The sequence below is a fragment of the Thermobia domestica genome, chromosome 13 (assembly GCF_964235325.1).
Source record: "Thermobia domestica chromosome 13, izTheDome1.hap1.1, whole genome shotgun sequence".
Taxonomy (NCBI): domain Eukaryota; kingdom Metazoa; phylum Arthropoda; class Insecta; order Zygentoma; family Lepismatidae; genus Thermobia; species Thermobia domestica.
The window spans coordinates 141060578-141081216 of NC_137466.1; the positions used below are offsets into that span (position 1 = coordinate 141060578).

The following is a 20639-nucleotide window of genomic DNA, read 5'->3' on the forward strand; positions in this document are numbered from 1 at the left end:
AAATTAACTTCAAAATGTCACTTAAATGTGCTGTTGCTGCTGTACTATAAAGGTAACCAAGAAAGTTCAGTTGCTTTTTGTGGAGGTCTGTGTTCAATTGACCCTCACACTGTGAGTTGAATGCGGATGAACATAAGGCGAAGATCAGTTGTTGGTGTGGTATATCCAATATTTTACCTGGTTGTAACAATTCAATTACACCATGAACATGCGTAAGGACAGAGCATACATGGGACCTCCACATTGCACCATAAGGGCATGTATGCTGTGCGAGTTCAAACTGGGGTCAAACGCCGCTGCAGCGGGGCGGAAGATATGCCAGGCCTTTAGTAAGGGTGTCGTGACTACGCGGACAGTGCAGTGGTCATTTAACAAGATTAAGGAAGGTGATGAAACACTCGAAGACGCACCATGTGTCAGAAGATCAACACATGTATAAAATGAAGATCTTCAGGAAGCAATTGACGCGAACAGTAACCAGAAATGTGAGGAACTGAGACTAAATTCAGTGTGAGTGGAGAAACCATCCGGCAGCACCTCCATTAACTTGGGAAGCACTACAAATTGGGTCGATGTGTCCCACGTGATTTGACTTCAGGCCAGGAGGCAACGCAAGCAGACACCTGTGTTTCTTTGCTGTCTCGTCTGAGGAAGGAACCATTTATGGACAGGGTGTTGGCATGTGATGAGAAGTGGGCTCTGTACGAAGTTCCACTGCGCCGTCATCATTGTTCAGTATTTCATGAACCCGTTCCAAACCAGCCGAAACCAGCACTGCACCAGAAGAAGATACTCCTGTGTGTTTTATTGGACTGCTCGTGGCATCGTGCATGGGGAACTGCTACCAGCTGGTCAGAGTATTAATGCAACTATGTACTATCAGCAGTTGAGCCGTGTTCAGAAAAAAAAAACTCAAAACTCTGGAGCAAGCACTTCTGAATCGAAAAAGGGTCCTCCTGTTACAGGACAACGCTAAGCCCTACGTGGCTAAGATGACCCTGGACACTATTGTACGCCTTGGATGGGAAACACTCTTGTATCCGCCATCGTTTCCGGACATTACACCGTCCGATTGTCACCTGTTCAATTCCTTGGACAATCACCTTTGAGGACGCTAGTTCAAATCCGTAGTAGAGATTCAAAATGCACTTGATACCTTCTTCGCTTCATAGCCCACCAATTTCTACCGCGGTGAAATCCATGGCCTTCGAGAACGTTGGCAGAAAGTCGTCGTTGCTGATGAGGACTATTTTTCATCTTTCAGGTATATAGTAGATGACATATCGATGTTTGGAGGTGGTGGGTGAGAGAGCGACAGAACTTTCTTGGTTACCTTTGTAGATGCAGCATTTTCCACAATTTTAGTATGGTGTGACTCTTGCAGCTTCTGGTGTTTGAAATTTTTCAGTCAGATGTTCAGTGGTAGGATGTTTGAAGTGCACATAAAGACGTTTAGTTTCTTCTCACTAAATATTACATCAGTTGCAGGCACCCTCTTCTGTTTTTATATTTTCAATCTATAGTGTTAACGTGGCTTCCACTTCTCCGGTAGATTATTCCATTGATTTTTGTTACACTATAAAATACTTCAGAGCTAGCTGCTGTGAAAATACTTCCGTTCGCTTGTATTGATTCTAACCAGTCGAAATTTGCGATTAAATTTGTCTGTTACTCGTATTCTTAAAACAATAACATCCGTGATTGTACGTCGTCTGTCAGTTCAAGGAAAATTCAGTAGGGAAACGGCTTAGACAAAGATATGATGTTTTCCAAGTGTTTACCGCGTTGCTAATAAAACTAAAAATAAAAAAGTAACAGGACTTAAGGTTTCTTTTAAAAGTAAACCATTCGTCTATTTCTTTATAATTAATTATTGGACTATAGCTGCTCGAATATCTAAGGACAAGGTTATATTGTACTAATTTGCAAAATAATACAAAACAGTATCTAATATTCAGTGTATATACTGAATTATTACTCACAAGGTACGTTGGCGATATCTCCCCTCAAGATTATTGTAAAATTGATTCAAATGCAAAGTTCTCCGCGACCCAATGTGTATAGTACTAATTTTAGAGGCCCATGCTAGTAATTTGCGTATTTATGGGCCTTCATATATTCAGAATTCAATCATACAGTACTATAAGGCTCGGACACAAAATTGCTTTTAGTTTCTTTATGTGTAACTGGATATGAATGTAGGCATATGCAAAACAAATTATATCAAGTGCTGCTTCTCTGACACATGTTACCCATCCCGGCCGCCATCTTGGATCCGCCATATTGTATTCAACTTTCGGTTTTTCAAATGGGAATAGGTGCAAGTGATACATCAAATTCATGTACAATTTTCTCGGAAAATTCATTGGCGTAGTGAGTTTTACCGTAGCTTGTACTGTTTGCAAGGTATTCCATGTTAAATGTCAGGGACTTCACGAATATTGAACCAAATAGAAAGTTGTGCAGGCCCCGTGTGTATTGTAATATTTTATCTGATTTATCGTTGACGAAATATTCTCTGAACGTACACACATACACATACACAGACGTCACCAAAATCTGGTCGTCTCTGGATTCACTTTTCGCATTTTGACCGTAATACAATACATCCTTGTTATAGTATAACATGGAAGTAGTAATGACCACTCACAGAAATGTAATAAGATTATGACACCAATGTTATATAGAGTTTGTTTATACCTACAGTATTTTTCCAGTTAGAAATTGTTTTGATTTGTCAACATCAAAAGCGTAGGCGTAAATGACATTGCTCTGCAATGTCTATACCCAAACGTCTGGACGGATTTAACATGCAATACCTTCCAAACGGTACAAGGTAGATAAAATTCACTACACCAGTGAATTACCGAGAAAATTTTATATGAATTTGATCCATCGCTTGCATCCATTCCCATTTGAAAAACCGAAAGTTGAATCCAATATGGCGGATCCAAGATAGCAGACGGGATGGGTAACATGTGTCGGAGAAGCAGTACTTGATCCAACCTGCTTTGCATATGCCTACAATCATATCCAATTCCATCTAAATAAACTAAAAGCAATTTTGTGTTCGAGCGTTGTAGTAGAGTATGATTGAATTCTGGATCTACAAAGGCCTAAAAATATGCAAATTACCGGTATTGGCCGCTAAAATTAGTACAATACACGTTGGGCAGCGAAGAACTTTGCATTTGAATCAATTTTACACGAATCCCGAGGGGACACTTCGCAAATGTACCTTGTCAGTAATATAACCTATGCGTTGAAATTAGTAAACTACTTAAATATGTAACTAGTGTTAATTTCGTTAGTAGTAAAAACAATCAGTAACTATCGACACCCTGCTTTTAAAAAGCTTAGTGCATTCTTTGTTGTTGTTCTGAGGGGAAAATATTTTAAGTCCAAGTATCTTTGGAAAAAAAGTAAACCAAGTTCGAACCTCCAAGTCAAACTTTCAATCGGGAAAATTGTGTAGATATTAAGTATAATAAGATATGTTGAAATGTTATTAAGTGTAGTAAAAAGTAGCTGATTGAAATACTAAATGATACAATACTTCGAAACTGGGTATTCACATGATTGTTTTGTCATTTAGGTATCCATATGTCAAAGAACATTTAGATATGTAAAGGGACCTTTCCAATGAACGTAAATACAGAGAACATAGTTCCCCGCATCCAATGTAAAGGAAAAAAGACAAAGGAGAAAGAAAGTAACAACATTTGCAACAGATAAGAATGTCATTGTCTTGGAAATTCAGTTATATTTCCTTAGAAGCAACTCAGCCGGAGTGGCCATGTTAGCTCATTGGTAAGCGGACTTCAAATCGTGAGGTGGTGAGTTCGATTCCTGTTCTAATTTGTATTAAGTTTTCCAATCACCAATCTGCATGGAGTTAAGTCTGTTAAGAATGTAAAGGTGAATCCCACAATTAAGGAAAACGTGACGAAGAAAATGTTTGAAAAATACTTTATTTTAATAATGTTGCGTATATTTCGTTTGAAGCTTTCTAATGATCGCAGCGGTTAAAGTTAAGATCATTAAAGAATAAGGGGATAATTTATCTTACTGATTAAGGGACATCTTCCACGATAGTTTTCGTAAAAGAATAGTTGGTGTGGGTGGAATATGTGATATGTTTTTCTTGTGTTTTCGGTGCTTGAGCTTAGAATCAGCCCAGAATAAGGGAATAAATTTAACTCCCTTCCCGTAATTTAGACAGCTTTCGCAAATGAATACGACTTTGATTAAATATAGTGTATATGCCTTATTAGAATTTCAACAATTCTAATGCTTCGGGTTAAACCCCTCAATTCTAATCAAATAAATTAACTGCTCCCTTTAAGTAAAAAAAAAAACTATGTTCACGAAACTTTTTAAAACAAAGTCTTATTTCTTAAAGCACAATGAAATTGGTAAACGATAAAATGATGAAAATCTCCAATTACTAAAGGAAATTGAAAAATAAAAATATGTATCTGGTCAGTGATTCATATCGTGGTGCCTACCTTAACGTATCAGAAATGAAATTGAGAAATTCGAAATTTGACTCTTTTTCAGAGATGATATTGCACTAATGCTGTGAATCTGAGCCCTAACTATATGAATTTGTCCTTAATATTCTAGTCAAGATAAAGAATATATATATATATGTATATATATATCACAGATTCCTATGCAACATGACCTTCCTAGACGTAAATTGTGGTTACATACTCTGGAAGAAGATGTGAATACACTTTTGATCATGGGGACACAAATCTGCTTCAAATGTTGAAGATAAAATCCTTCGCTTGAACTACAAGTTGTGCGGGGAAAACACCGACAAACTTTTCATACGTGTCCAAGATCTCAATACAAGAAAAAGTTTTATTTGACTTTGTTCGGAAACGCATTATTACGAAACTGAGTAAGCTACACTGAATAAAACAACCGACAAAGTTCTCATACGTACTTAGAGCATCACCATAAAGAAAAGTTTATCGACAACTTTGTCGAAAACATCTAAGTATAATTCAGGGTAGCCATTCTACGACCAATTCCACTAAGATCATGAAATAGAAAATATCTCTGCAATTAGGTATTTCCAATGAAAGATGCAGATGAATGTTTTTTTTATTGTATTGAGCATTTATTCCCGGAACTTCCTCTATAATTTTAATTAACTGTATTACAATATTCTGATGACAAACGTGAATGTTTATTCATCTTGATGGGGTACGTTTGCCGCCGCCCCAATGCAAAACTTAATATAACGCTGGTATGCAAAACTTATCATAAAGCTTAAGTAGATCCTGGTTATATGTCAATAGAATACTATTAACAAGAAAGCATCAACATCGACATTTACTCTTGAGATGTCTAAAAAATGTCCTCTCTGAAAAAGGACCATCTTGCAGATTGTTGGAAACCAGCAAATTCTTTAAGTATTTTGTATTTGCTGCGCACGCTCGAGTCTTCAAAAACGTCTTTGTGTATTCCTCTCTTCAGAAAGACCTGAGACTAAAACACTGGAAATCTTTATAACAACTTCTCTCTCCAAAAACCAACTAATAAGCAGTAAAACATACATAGTGAATATTTCAATGTAGTATATTTTATTTTTACACTTAAATTACAATAAAATCAGTTCAGTCAGTCACTTGTATAACTTGGTTTTATCTTCAATTGAAAAAAAAAAACCAAGTAGATATAGCGATTAAGCCCATAAATTGGTTATTTTGTACAATCAGCACAAATGAACAACTTAAATATTTCAATATACACACACAATGTCCTCATTCTCACCGGTGCTGCAAGACTAGCATTTATTTTTAATTCACACTGGTCACTATTTTTAGAGTCGGAGCGTTTTTCCTTTCACAGAATTTCAAAAAGAGTTTGTCCCTTGGCGTCGTTAAAAACACTTTTGGGTCTAAACGAATTTCTGAAGGTGTTTCTTTGCACGTACGAATCTCATGTCGACTCAGAATGTGAATCATATTAACCTTTATCACTACATTGGCAAATTTAATACCTGAAATAAGAATAAAGAAACAAATAGAAATTAGTTTAATCCAGAAAAACGTATTAAATATAGGTGTTGGTATTGCATAATTGCCTTAAATAGCACATATGATCAGATACTTATCTTTTGTCAATAGCTTTGTGCTCTTGGGTCAGCATGAATGTAACTTCTATTTTGTCAGGACTAATTAGAATTTACGTGAACACCATTCAGTATGTATTCTCTTTCATTTCCTCTTGTTATCTTTTATCAACTTCTAATGATCTCTGGGATGCCTGTCTAGTTCAGAGAGTTAACCAAAGTGCCTACACCTGCTTTTTACACAAAGACCTAGACGATAGACTTTTCTGTAAGCTTAATCCCTTAAAGACTACTAGTAAAAACAATGATATTCGAGATGGTTATACACTTGCTAGAGTTCATTCAACAAGTTAACACAGTGATTCTTTAAGAATATCTTTTCTGGGAGTAGAGGTGGAGACTTTTAGTTCAGGGGGAAATTAGCACTGCGAGAATAGCAGTAAATCTAATTGGATATGAACATAGATTTGGCGCGCTGTGGGAGAATTTTGCAGATCTGGAGGGATACCCTTTGAACTATTACCAGCAATGACCTTGAAATGACCTTGTTGGGTTAAGAAAATGGCATAATCGGATTAGGGGTCTCAAAAACATTTATGGGCTTTTTCTCCAGATTTTTGCAACGTTCCCTCTCGATTTGATTTTGAAATAACCTTGCATCTGACGTGATTTAGGTTAATCGACCTCGAATTCGGAATCAGTGACCCCCAAAACCTTAATATACTCCAGTGAAAGTCGTTCATATTGCATAGATAAATTGTCGATCTAATTATTATTTTCAGTTTACAAGGGAGCGTATGCCTTTAAGTGACAGATAATAATCAGCGGATATCTAAAAAGCATGGGGTTTTCATCAGGGTTGAGACTTTTCATCAGGAAACCAAAATACACAACATACTATAATACCAGCCAATTTAACAGAAACCGGATATTTATAAGCTCTGAGCGGGGTTCTTTTATAATTGATAATGTATATTCAGATTTAGTTTAACGAGTAGAATAAATAGAAAAAAGATACGAAGGCACTGCTACCTCAAATAGATGTACAATTAGACAATATTAATGCCGAATAAATATCAAATAGCTCTCTAACCGAAAAATGTGAATCTAATGTTTAAAAAATAGTTGTCAGGTAAAAGTGTTAACTACCGAATTAAACCAACCTAAAGAAGAACTGTTAATAATGTACTAGATTCTAATCAGAAATAGAAGGAACTAGTAGCCAATTAATTTGAGACTCATATTATTTGAGAATCATATAATAGAGGCACATTATTTGTAAAAGAATAGTTTGTTTGTTCAAATAATGTCCAAGACCTGTTTGTTTTTAGAAGGGCATACTGTAGGTAATTTGGATGCAGAGAATGAAGTTAGGGAAATTCCCTAGTTAGTAGCCTGCAGCTGAAATGTTTAGTAGCCAAAACGGCCGCTATAATAATAATCTTAGTCATGGACAGGTCTACATTTCCTTATCAGTTCTCACGCTTTGCTCCTGACAAAATATCAGACCTTAGTTTTAGGATGTCAATGGCAGAGTACATTAGCAAAAATAATCATAGATATTAAGTTCCGTATGACATTATGCTTTCTAACAATGATTGAACAAATACGAACAATAGATTGGTTGAGAAAGATCCTAGACTGAAAGCTAGTGCTTTTTCACATTTCTCTGATAATACTAGGAACGAGTTGCCTAAGAACTACTTAAGAGATCTCTAACAAAACCTAGATTATTTCTATATAACAGAGATGGATATTGGATATATAATGGATATTTTTTATTTCAAATGTCATTTGAAATTTCAAAAATATGTTTCTTTCGGCTCAACACAGAGTAAATGATCCCTGTGACTATGCCTAATGCTTCACACAACAGTTTTGCTCAATGCAGAAAGAACGTTGAAAATTAAAACGATTATATGATGACAAGTATGATAAATATAAACATGGATCTCTGATTAATTATTTATGGAGTTTAATTGGGCGTTATCAAACGTGTGCTACCACAACTAGACTAGAAATTTGGAACTACCATGACCAGTTTCGTTCACCTTTTGTAAAATAGGTTATGTCACTACTATATATTTTGAGTATTTACTATCAGTAGTTGATATAAGCTAATTGTGATATGAGTAGGTTATCGACGGTAGTTTCAGAAATGAGATACTTTGAATTCTTTACTCGGATATGATCCTAGTCATTTCACCTCAACAATAATTGGATTCAACATCGTTAAACTGCAATTCAGTGACTAGAATGAAACTTATTGCACTAGAATACCTGGAATTAAGAATGCGCAGTTCAGACTAGGTCTTCTCTCAATAGAGAGCCAAATAACTCATTGAGGTCTACTTGAAAATGTATGTGAAAAGGATATAATGGTCCTCTAAAATGACTCTTACTGTAATTTCATTTGGTACCAGCCAAATCGAACAATGAATTCTACTTAATTATCAAATGCGAACTACATTGACAATTCAGTTATGTAATTTTTGTGTGAAAATAAGAACTAATTGGATAAAGAATATAGTGTGGATTCTAATCTTAATCAATGGGTATTTTATACTCCTTCCAAATCAGAATATACTCTTTGACGTCACTCTTAAGTTAACATAAAAATATAAAGTATGATGTTATCGTGTATACAAAAGAGGAAAATTATTCTGGCAAAACCAGATACACGTTGAGGTTTGGCAGAGATTTAATTCAAAAATATATCAGAGGACACTGACAACTTATATCTTTTAAGTATCCTATAGATTAACTGCTAAGTCTATACGAAGATAGCAAGGAATTGGAAAACTAATATAATTTCTTATCAAATTATCCCTGGTGAACTACTATTAAATATCTTCTATATCTTCTTCACCATTATGCAACTTGATTTCTGACAATATAGCCTATTGAACAATATAGCTTTGCCCTTCAATTAGATTCTAAAATAATATCATTTACTTATTTAGACACTTAAACAACTTGTTTTAAACATCTTACTATTCACTATGACTACGAAAACAGAATATCTATGCAACAAGTTATCTGCTAAATTAATAACTTTGTTGAACCCCACCAGTTAACATATAAGGAAACACTACACTTTCCATCATTTGAACACACTAACTTTGAAGAATCATATGTAAAATACACTAAAAATCAATTTTTTACAGTATTTGAGAACTACATGTGCAGAAAATGAGTAATCTTAAGAAAATAAGCTATCTAAGCATTTCCCAGTTACAATTATAGTTGTCTTCAGACACTTATAGTGTACATTGGTACGCAACCTAGCATTAAATAATGAGATGCTAAGGAATAGTATCAAGGAAAAACAAGATGTGAATTAGGATGAATGCTAGAAACATTGCGTTATGACTATTTAAAGTGAGACTAACTGAACTAATGGCTAGAAAAAGGCAAGTATGGAAACCACAGCTGTATCAAAAGACTTAAATTTTTTTGTAGTACAGGAAACAACTGTGTGTCAATTCCTACACTACTGTATTTTGTGTTAGTTATGCATTTTCCTGGTGTGCAATGTTATTTTCTTGTATCATTTCTCACATATTTAGTTTCTATTGAGTTGGCAATACTGCATTCCAAAATGACAACTCTGTTCATGGTCTATTATATTCTTGATCTCCGTATAGTTGGTAAGTTAACTTTGCTCACTATGGCCCAAAGCAGCTTAAATTTTGGCTCTTTTCATTTATTGTTTCATGCTAAGTCAGATGTATATTTGCATCGGATTTGCGTGACAATTATATACCCTATGGGTGTTTATTTGTTAGATTATGCATGAGAAATAAGATTGGTATTTTAATTTAACTACATCTGTAAGACTTACCTGGACATATTCGAGGACCAGCACCAAATGGAAGAAACGCACGTGAAGGCCTCGTTTGCTTATTTTCTTCAGTGAACCTTTCTGGATCAAATTTCTCTGGGTTTGGGAAGTATGCAGGATCATAATGGAATCCTCTGATAGGAACATATATATGTGTTCCTTTTCTAATAACGAAGTCTGTTCCACGCATCCTGTAGTCTTTGACACATTCACGATTTGTTAATCCTATAGCTGGGTACATTCTTAGGGTCTCTGAAAGAAATATAATTTTTGTTTGAATGCAATTGTACAAACACATTTTAAACAGGAAATATTACATTAATGCAACATTTGATGTGGGTTTGGTACATAAACAAACTGATTTCCAAGACCTGGAAACTTAACGGTGTTTCTTTAAGTAGATTCGATATGTGACACATTTTGCAATAATTATCATAACTTATTCATAACGATTTGTAAGTACATGTCGCATTATTTCAGTGATATATTCCAACAAATAAGCGAATTACTACAGTTACCGTTCTAACGAAACTCTAAAATTTGACTAAAGCCTCGCCCCCGCGGCTAGCCCGTGTGCTATTCAGCAAGGAATACTAAACAAATAAAGAATCCTTTAAAAAAATAATTAGATTGAAAAAAAGCGAAACTACTAAAATAGTGAGTATACAACAAAGGAAATTAAAATTAAGAAAGAACTGCTTATTGAAATGCAATTCAAATTGAATACAAGTGCGAAGTCTGAGCTTGGTTTGATTTCAGTACTTCAACAATATGTGATTGCAGCAGCTATGGTAAGCGAGAAAGCTGTTTATTTTCTCAGCTGTGCCGGAGAAATTACATCGATAAAATCTCATTCGCAATAGCTGTGGTGTAACTATTGGATTCATCGACAATTGGAAAGGAATTAATTGCATTTGTAATTGTTTGTTATTCTTTGCAAAGCTGTATGTCTATGTCAGATTTAAGCGTTAAGAAGTAATAACCAAACATCTTATTTAAACCAAAATTACTTTTGGAGGTTGCTGTCGAAACGGAATTAAAGAATGGTTCGTAATTTGAAGAAGGATAAGAATGTGCGCTATAGTATATTGGGCATGAAGCGTTAGAGAGTTCACATTGCTTCTTATATATTTCATGGACTAATGTCTTTTCTGAAAAGTACACCATTTCATATAGTATGCTGAAGGAGGTCACGAGAGACATAAAAAGAGTTTCTGAAAGTTTTGTTTTTCTTAATTTATGTAAAATATAATTATGTCCCTTGGACAATATGGACATTATGCTATAGTTCAGTGGTACTATGATCCATTGGACATGTAGTAATAATATTGAGAGCACATTGTTATGTATATATTTGTATATGTGTGTGTGACGACAGGCTGATGTTGTTCCTATGGAATACACAATTTTGTGTTGAATTCTGAGGGTTTCACGAGAGATATAGAAAAAGAATCTTTAAGAAAGGTTTTAATTCATGTAAAATATACCTACGATTCTATTATCTATTTTAGATATTGCGTTAGAGAGCACAGAACGTTTTATCTATATTTATTATTCCGTTGTTTATCAGTGAAATACGTTATTCTTACTCATATCCCGGGAGTTGACTTTGATCCTCATGTACCAAAGAAGCACACGCTAGCCATTAAACCAGAAAGAAATGCAGCATTAATACAAACGTATAGGATGCAATATAAATCGGCATCATATGTCTTTGTAGTCATCTTGAAGTCCATTCACTGGTGAATTCAGTTTAAATGTGGCTGTAAATTTATCAAAGTAAATACCGTCCGCCTACAAATTAGACTTTAAGCTGACAGATTTGAGAAGAGAGGAAATTTCTTAATGTTTCATCTCAGTGTAAAGAATTAAGTCGAGATAATCCTGATAAAACGGATATCGTACCGTCGTAAGTTGGAAGTCATTTTAGTGACCGAATGAGGAATATTGTTTAATTTTATTACGAATGAATATTTACCAGAATCTTTCATTCTACATCATTACAAAAATATAGTATTAACCATAACTATACTATCGTTTAACGATTGTAATTATACCTTACATAACGTAAGATTGATATATATGCAAGTTACTGTTTTTTTTAAAGACAAGTATTTCTAACATTCACAAGCATTTCTGGTTTTTCTCAAATTTAGTTCCCTATTTTCTCGAAAGGTTTATGTTTATAGTTTTCCATTTTTTAAAAATATCCCCCCTTTAGAAAAGTTTTCATTAATCATTTCTCGGTTTTCGCTTCTCGAAAATTATTCGTATTTCGTTTCAAAAAAATCATTTTTTGATATAATGGTTTTCGAACAATGTATGGGCATCCCTGAAACTGACATTGTTTAAGAAAGAACTAAATCCTGAGGTGAAAGATTATAATTATGGGGTACTGAAAGTAAAAATTGCCATATCAATAGGTAAGTTAAGAATCTAGGCACATGGATGTTTCTACTCATCAGCAATTCATCTGTCAGTAGTGATAATACAAGTGATTTGTCCTTGACTTTCCTATGAATAATTTTTGCTGGGGAAAGCCAGGCCATGGCAAGTGCACTTCAGACTACGCTAATATGGAAGATGTAATGTGATTTTGCTTCATGCAATATAGATTATCATATGTATCCACCAAAAATCATTTAATATATATACGTACGTAACAATAAGAATATCTTACCTGATAGTACCATATCTAGATATTTCAATTCATTGACATTTTCATAGTTGAGAACTCCTTCATGTTCCAGTATAAATGCATCTATTTCTTCATGAAGTTTTCGTTGAATTTCTGGATTTCTAGCTAATTCCATACATAAAAACGTCATAGTTCTTGCACTAGTTTCGAAACTTCCAAGGATGAAGGAAACAGTCAATGATACATCATCATCGTCAACCGATTCTGGAATAAGAATAACGCCAGTAGTTTAATACATGATCTACTAATAACTTCTAGACTTAAAAGGAAATATGTATACATTATTCATATAATTTTAGCATGATTGACTTACAGATATACAGCTTATTCTCATGATTATTCGATATTTTAAACCGTTATCATATAAAATGTGGAAATAGGTTTTTAAAGCTTCTAAAACTCGTTATGAAGTTATCCGTTTATTTTTGATAATTCTGGACACAAAGGTTAGTTCATATTCTGAAGGAAGTTAGAATGAAAATTGTGTGGATATCATGTAGGATTATGTAACAAAACTCTCTTAATTCATAAACTAGGACTAAAACGAAAACTCTTAAAAATGTCAGGGCTACAGACGACTAAACCAAATACGGGACCATCGAATAATGAAACAAGAATGTTATGTACTGTTTTGTAAAACCTTAGACAATTACTTCATATTTACATATTCTTAGATATTTGTCATGTAACAAAATACTAAAGCTCTTAAAGAAACTAAATTAAATCGCAGTTGAACATACTGCATCTGTTCAAATGCTTCTATAATATAAAAAAAAACAACAAACAAATGTTGTAGTTTGTTCAATAAATTCCTAACAACGTTAGTAAACTATGTAATTTAAGGTGGATGTCCATGTTTCTTTGTTACAATTGAAATAAGTAATGCAAAAACGATGCATTTCTGAAAATTTGCAAAGCTGGACGTTTATTTCATGGAAGCATTACAGAGAGGATCCACCGTGCAGACGTTTTAGCGAGAAACATATTCCTTCAAACTTAGAAAGTGTTCAGAAAATGTACATTGATTTAAAATTAATATTTTTTCTGATGTTAACTAAAGCTACACAAATTGTAATTTTTGTTTTATATTGTAATACCGGATTGCATGGCTTATTGTCGTTTCGTTGTTTCTCGTTATTAGTGTGTTTTGTGAAAAAGAAATATTCTATTATCGTCCCATGACTTCGTCTTTAATGTAAAGGAGGCAGTTGATTAAAGAAAGTGAATCACTATGAATAAATCAGTGGAATGAGAATGTGCAACGACAGAGGAGAACTCAAAAAGAACCCAGGGAAAGTTCAATTGTATTTTCCTGTATTAAGTCAGTTCTTGTTATAAATCCAATTCTAGTGTTGTAAAGTGATGCATCTTTAGAAGTGAATTTTGTAAGATTGTGTGTTTTATCAGTGATGATGTGAAAGATTCTTTAATGTCAAAATTGTTTATTTCCATCCAATTAATACGTCCCTCGATTCACCTGTAGATTGTAGCTGCAGAGGGATTACGTCTTGTATACTGAGATGAGGCTGATGACGTGCAGCTTTATAACAACATGTAATTAATTACAAGACGTAATTACAAGACATGTAGTTAATTAATTAAAATAGATATGTCGAATATGAGAGTTAGCTTACCTTTGTCCTTCATATTAGGAGTAGTGATCGTTTCTTGCAATGCATTTGCTGTGTGATTGGTCTCCAGCCCATTAGATCGTGTGATGTCGGGAGATTGCATACCTTCTTTTCCAAGTCCATTAATGACCAAGTCAAAGAAATCATATCTCACAATATTGTTTCTTTTTCTCTCGTAATGGAAATCTGATACAGTTTCTCTAACAAAATTAACCAAATCATTTTCTGTGAATGAAAATGGAAGATAGCGAAATAAGGAAGGCCATTCTGCTGCGATGTAAAATCCAATTATTCGACGAACAGATGATTCCTGAGCTCTTCTAGCATGTTTCAGAAATCTCTCAAAATCACCATTCGCTTTCATTCCACCACCAACTAGGAATGTCATTTCTAAAATAAACCTGTTTATTATTTCAAAAATATCGGCTGGTAATTCCTTTTGTGAATATTCATTTAAAGAGTTTGACAACTCAAGTGCACACTGATTGATTAACGTGAAAACACTTTTAATCTTACTCAAAGCCGATATTGGTTTAAGTCTTTTAGCCAATTCTTTATATTTATCACCAATTGAGAAGAATAATAAATTTTTTGAAACAGGATCATCTGGTCGCATTGCTCTATCTGGAAAGTATTCATAATCCCTTTCCAAAGTGTCTTTAACCAAATCCGGGTCACATATCAGTATTGTAGGGTTAAGTCCAAGGAACATTCCAGCGAACGCTTTGTCACGGAATTTTGCATACATATCAGCCATATATTCACCTGGACTGGTACGTAAAGTTAATAGTCTTACTGCATTTCCAAACAATGGAATTGGTTCGATATATGGCATTCCTCGTTTCTTGAAATATTTATGGTGTTTTGTTAACCATTTGTACAGGAGGAAGATCACAGCAATTATCCCAACTGCTTGAAACATCTTAATTTCTGTTGAAAATAGTATCTGTAAGAAAATATAATAATTCATTAAGATCGTTAGAAAAAAAGAAGAAAAATTAAAGTACGATAACAATAAATAATTTTATAAAATTGAATTTTAAGGATAAAACAACATGGAAGTTTGTATCTCTATGCAATTAATTTTGAGCTTTTACAAATGGTGTAAATATTGTAAAATTAGAAGAAAAGGATTCTTTATTTCTTAAATGGCAAGAGCTCTGATCTGAATATGATTATATATTACTTAGCGATTCTGATGATTATATATCAGATAATTATCCGAATCGATAAATTGGTCCTTTAACCCAGATCTCTTGGAGGTCAGATAAAGCGGTGAGGAACGTCATAAGCTCTGGGAGTTGATTTTGCAGGACGCTTTGTGCATCTGACAACTGCATTGGGGTCAAGCCTCAGTCGCATTCTTTAGGGAATATTGCTACTCAGGATAATTTCCCAATATACACCACACGTAATATTAATCATATCCCACTTGAAATTGGCAATCTCGATACTTTTCGTACTCTCAAACCTTCGATATATAAAGAATCGCGGATAAGACGATCTGAAGAACCACTGCATTATAATTCGAACCCAAAACCTTCCGTACATACCTCATATGTTGAAACGAAGGTGAATTACCAAATATTGAACATACATACGGTATATCATGTCCCTACAAATGGCAAAGTCACACTAATCTACCTTTGCTTCATTTCATATGAATGATACCATCTCTCCTTCCATAAACAATAGTGTTGCCTTCATTTCAACTACCTCATCATTCTTTAAAGAATAAGGAAGTGTTGTGTGTACAAATAGTGCCGTACAGCTACAAACCGTAGTAGTGATTTTGACTCCTCGCCTCATAACAGCGACGTTGAAGTCGGCCAAGGACAACACTAGAACTAGTCAGGTCAGTCAACTGAGGTCCAAACAACGACGGAGTTAGATAAATAATAAGCTTTCACGTACTTTTGTATTCCTTTTGTGAGCCTGCGTTTGCAGTGTTTTGCGAGTATATTTGTGTATCTCTATCGTCACAACTATAGAACTCCAATAATCACATTGGCTACTCAGCTTCCAGTTCATCATCCGTTTTGTTCGAATGTCCATTTCTTCTGTCATCAATGGCATTTACTGCACGTTAATCACACGTTGCAAATCTCCAAAAGTTACGTATTTTAACTTGTATTATTTTAATTTTTTCTAGAAATTTGGTGCTAGACGAGAAAGCTTTAATTTTTGTCTCGTCTCGTCTGCATTCCTAACGTGTCAATGATCATCTATAGCATGGTCGACAAATTCTATTGTTGATAAATTCTAAATTATTTCAAGCGCTGCTAAATATAATACATTATCCTTACTGAGATGTCTATTAGCACCGCGTTACTCGTTTCAAGGCATATGTAGAAACATCTTTGAGATTAAAGACCATTGGTTTACGGAGAAATAGGTAGAGTGTGACGTATAGATATTATTATAAGACACATAACTTTTCATACTTTATTCAACAAAGGATTCGAGTTATTCAAGAAGTGAAGAACAATTGAGTCGAGATAGGTTGACACCATTACTTAACCTATTTCTTTAATTTTCTTTATCGAGACTATAAACAAAATGAAATTTCTAGTTCTTGTAAGTCCTATGCCAGTACCCTCTAAGGTAAGAGGACGAGTAAATTAGTGTAATTGAATTATGAAATAATTGGTTCATGAGAATGTTAGAGGAAACGAAAGAACCCTGAGAAAATCCACAAATACGATACTATTCGATACAAACTCACGTGAGGATTAGACCCTCAGCAGGGACCCTCCCATCAGAGATGAGAGTTCTACTACTGAGCCACCATGTTCCCTTCTGAATTGTGTATGTAAAAATCATTTGGTTATTATCGTATCTATTTAAGACCGTAATTTAACACGGATAAAAAATTAAATAGTAGTTACTTTGTTAATTGTAATAGTTTAACTAGCTTTGTTTACTGTATATTTATTTAGTTCTAAAATAGAGAATCGATAATATTTTCATGATACATAGAAGTGATTATGAATTAAATTTCGATTGTTTTTAAAGCAAATGAGTAACTCACTCACCATTCTGTTTAAGCATGAAGTCGTAATCCGTCTATTTAACGTATACTCTGAACCACGTACGTGTTTCTAAAGAAAATCAAACTAAGCTACACGTACGTGAAAGCTTAAGCATATGCATGGAGTTCTATAACCTTATCGGGAATCGAATTTTTGGACCATCTGTGAGTTATGTCCATCTTAAACTTAACCTCATTTGTCGACAATTGACTATACTCTACTTATTTTATGATTTTGAATTACAAGTGTAACATCTTATATACCTGTTGCTTCCCACGCTTACATTTACAAAAACACTTCAGAGGTAAATCAATTTTAAATATAGCTTAATAATATTCATTCGTTCCCTATATCCTTGCAAGAAGTTACGTAAACATACATATATCATACATATTAAATTCCGAAATTGTAAGGTACTCAAAAAAGTGTTCTTATTTTCTTCCTTCATAATAATAAGAATATGAGCGATGCAAAGAATGATTCGAAATTCTGCCGTCGGTTCCTCCCGTCTTTGATATATGTATTATGAGTCATTCATTTGTATGTGTGTGTGTGTGTGCAAAAAGAGGTAAGAAATTCATCCCACTTTGCTCGGGTTGACTGCGCCAGCACAGCTACAGAGCTTAGGCTCCACCCTATTTCCACTTCTTCCTCGTTCCTGTCTGCTGACTGAAACTGATATTTTTTTACGAAAAAATACGTGATAACATCGAACGCGAGAGCTGATCTCTAAGGCAGGTGATCACTAAAGAGCAAAGCCAGAATATGTGTGCAGACAATAACATTATCCACCGCGACTTACACTATGTTGTCAAATCTCTAATAGACGTCAATCAGGGTTGTGTAGTTATTCCTCATTCATATACAAGAATTAACATCCGTATCTTTCTTTCTTAATTATTTTTATCGTATTATTTGGGAAGGCGTACGATTTTAACCACATTATAGAGCCATCCTTATAGCAACTCTTGTTTTTCTTATTTCCTAATTTCACTATTTTCGCACGTTGGTCTCGAATCTCTGATCTTTGGTTTTACCGATTTCGTTTTCTCGCCGCCTTGCCGCTGGGTTCTTTTTTCACTTGATGTGATAGCTAAGAGATGGTTTACGTTTTTCGATACATAATTTTCATGTATTACTTCATAAGTGTGTGGAAAAAGAATTAGATACAAACATTCTAACATCATAGTTAATATTTGTAACAACTTTATGACCCCCCCCCCCCAAAAAAAAACAGAAGAGTTTATAATATTTCTAGTACGTAGGTCTGAATCCACGATAGCCCTATTCTTTAAAATGAGGTCCAATTGACAGTGAAAGAAAGTTAGCCAATGTATAAGTCCTTTGCTTCTGATTTAATAATTTTACACTATTATTGGACAAAAATTGAAAATAAATGTGTCATTAGCTGTTTCCTCCTATTTACATCTTCATACATTTCAAATATACAATGAAAACGGAGATATTTTTGATGGGACGACGTTTACTTGATGCGCCATATTTTCTTTTTATTTATTTATGTATTTATTTATTTTGCACATAATGGTACAATTTATGCAGTATGTTATGTCTTAATTTTTGCATAATTAAACTTGCATTTTCTCACTAATGAAAAATGAACAACTTCAATTTCACGTTGCACAGTTATGTCACGTAGGTTAAAGGGGGATTGTGATGAGACTCTATGAAATGGTGCAATCAAGTAAGTGGAGGAAACAGAAGACCCCAGAAAACGCACGTACACGTATTTGCCTACCGCAAAGCCGATCTGGAGCTAGCTGGAATCGAACTGGAAACTCTACCCACCAAAGGTGAACGCTTAACCAAAGTTTTTCATTAATATTGAGCATTCTAATCTTGAACTTGGCATGTCCTTGCATGTAAAGCATGGTAACTGTACAACATAATTTGCATACACTTTCGTAATACGTTACGTAGCACTGCAGAAAAATTCTAGGTCAACAACTTGTGCTAAAATATAGTAAAAGAAATATATATATGAAAGGTTAAGGGAATAATAAAAGCTGAAATTCACGTATTATTTTCTTTTAACTTTTCTGTGGGATCTTAATAAGAAATATATTCTCAGCATCTCGAAACATGCATTTTTGTCAGATACCATTTTTTTCGCGGTGTGAGTCAGATACAGGTTGAGTTAAATTTAGTGATACAAGCCATTTCCCGTCAAGTATGGATCGGGGGAGCACAGTGATAAAGCCCAAAATTGAAGACCACAGAGAGGCCGATAACGGTTTGTGAAAAAATAATAGCCCCAAGGGCATTCACCAAAGTGTCATTGAGGCCAACTTGAGTCGAGTTCGATATATTTTGGAAAACGAAACTATTTTTGCACGAAACAAGTATCGATGTGAAGAACCGTTTCAAAAAGTAAAAATTACTTAAATATTAAAGCGATTAAAAGACATCGCATTGTAAAATATACAATGTATATTGAGGATACCCAACTTAGGCTAGAATATTGAATGCAGGATAACATAAGAGTCACTGAAACGATATGAAACCGAACTTCAATATAGCCTACCGAACTTCAATATAGCCTCATTATTACTACCAACACTATTTGATTTTGATTTGATTTGATTTTGGGTTTAACGTTCCTTTCAGCAGCGAGGTTATATGAGACGAAACCTACTGATTATCGTGATTTATGAACCACATGAGCTTCAGCCGGGAATCAAACTCGGGTCTCCCACGCCAAAGGCGCGTCTGCTAACCGCTTAGCCAAGAAGGAGCTCTCCCAACACTTTATGTGCAATATGTCTTTGTTGCGAATTGAAAGATCTAGATTTGTTTTGTTTTAATAGTGTCACTCATTTATACTCTCCAGCAAGAGAGAGCTCCGAATTAACAAGGAGCTCAGAGGACAGAAGGCTCCGGAGATTCATTGATCCGAACTAGGGACTCCAAGCATCACTTGTGAGTACTTTACCACTGAGCCATCCTGATTCCTCATGTAGATTACAGTTAAAATAAATTTAGCGAAATGGGTGCTTCCTTTTCTAACCAACTCACCAGAAGGTTTATCGCCATAAAAGCAAATTGATTCTGTCTGCAAAGCGAATACTGTCAGAATCATTTTTGATATCCTTTCCGTATCATTCATTTTTATTCGTCCTTTTCTTTACATGGGCCGTTTAGCGCAAAAGGTAACCAAGACCAATTGCGGAAATGGTGACAAAAAGATAGTAAGGTTTGTGCGGAACACTTAAGTACATTGAAAAATTAATACTACTTATTTACAATGTGTGAACATACATTTTTAAACTTTGATAGATACTTCAAACAGAGATCGTAAAGAAAAAATATTTCCAAAATAACCGAAAGT

General features: G+C 34.4%; 1 protein-coding gene across 1 annotated transcript; it reads right to left on the minus strand.

Annotated features, from left to right (window-relative positions):
* Nucleotides 1-5643: 5643 nt before the first annotated feature.
* Nucleotides 5644-15096, minus strand: LOC145667783 (cytochrome P450 9e2-like). The gene is made up of 4 exons (XM_081735221.1): nt 14265-15096; nt 12613-12834; nt 9933-10184; nt 5644-6016 (listed from the first exon to the last, which is right to left on the minus strand). Exons 1-4 carry the CDS (start codon nt 15094-15096, stop codon nt 5814-5816), a joined length of 1509 nt encoding a protein of 502 aa, XP_081591347.1. The 3' UTR covers nt 5644-5813.
* Nucleotides 15097-20639: the final 5543 nt, after the last annotated feature.

Coding starts and splice junctions, on each gene's coding strand:
- LOC145667783 (XM_081735221.1), bottom strand. CDS start 15,096: ATGCCATATATCGAACCAATTCCATTGTTTGGAAATGCAGTAAGACTA. Junction 12,835..14,264: donor TCCTAATATGAAGGACAAAG/GTAAGCTAACTC, acceptor TTCTTATTCCAG/AATCGGTTGACGATGATGAT. Junction 6,017..9,932: donor TGGTCCTCGAATATGTCCAG/GTAAGTCTTACA, acceptor TTCTTATTTCAG/GTATTAAATTTGCCAATGTA.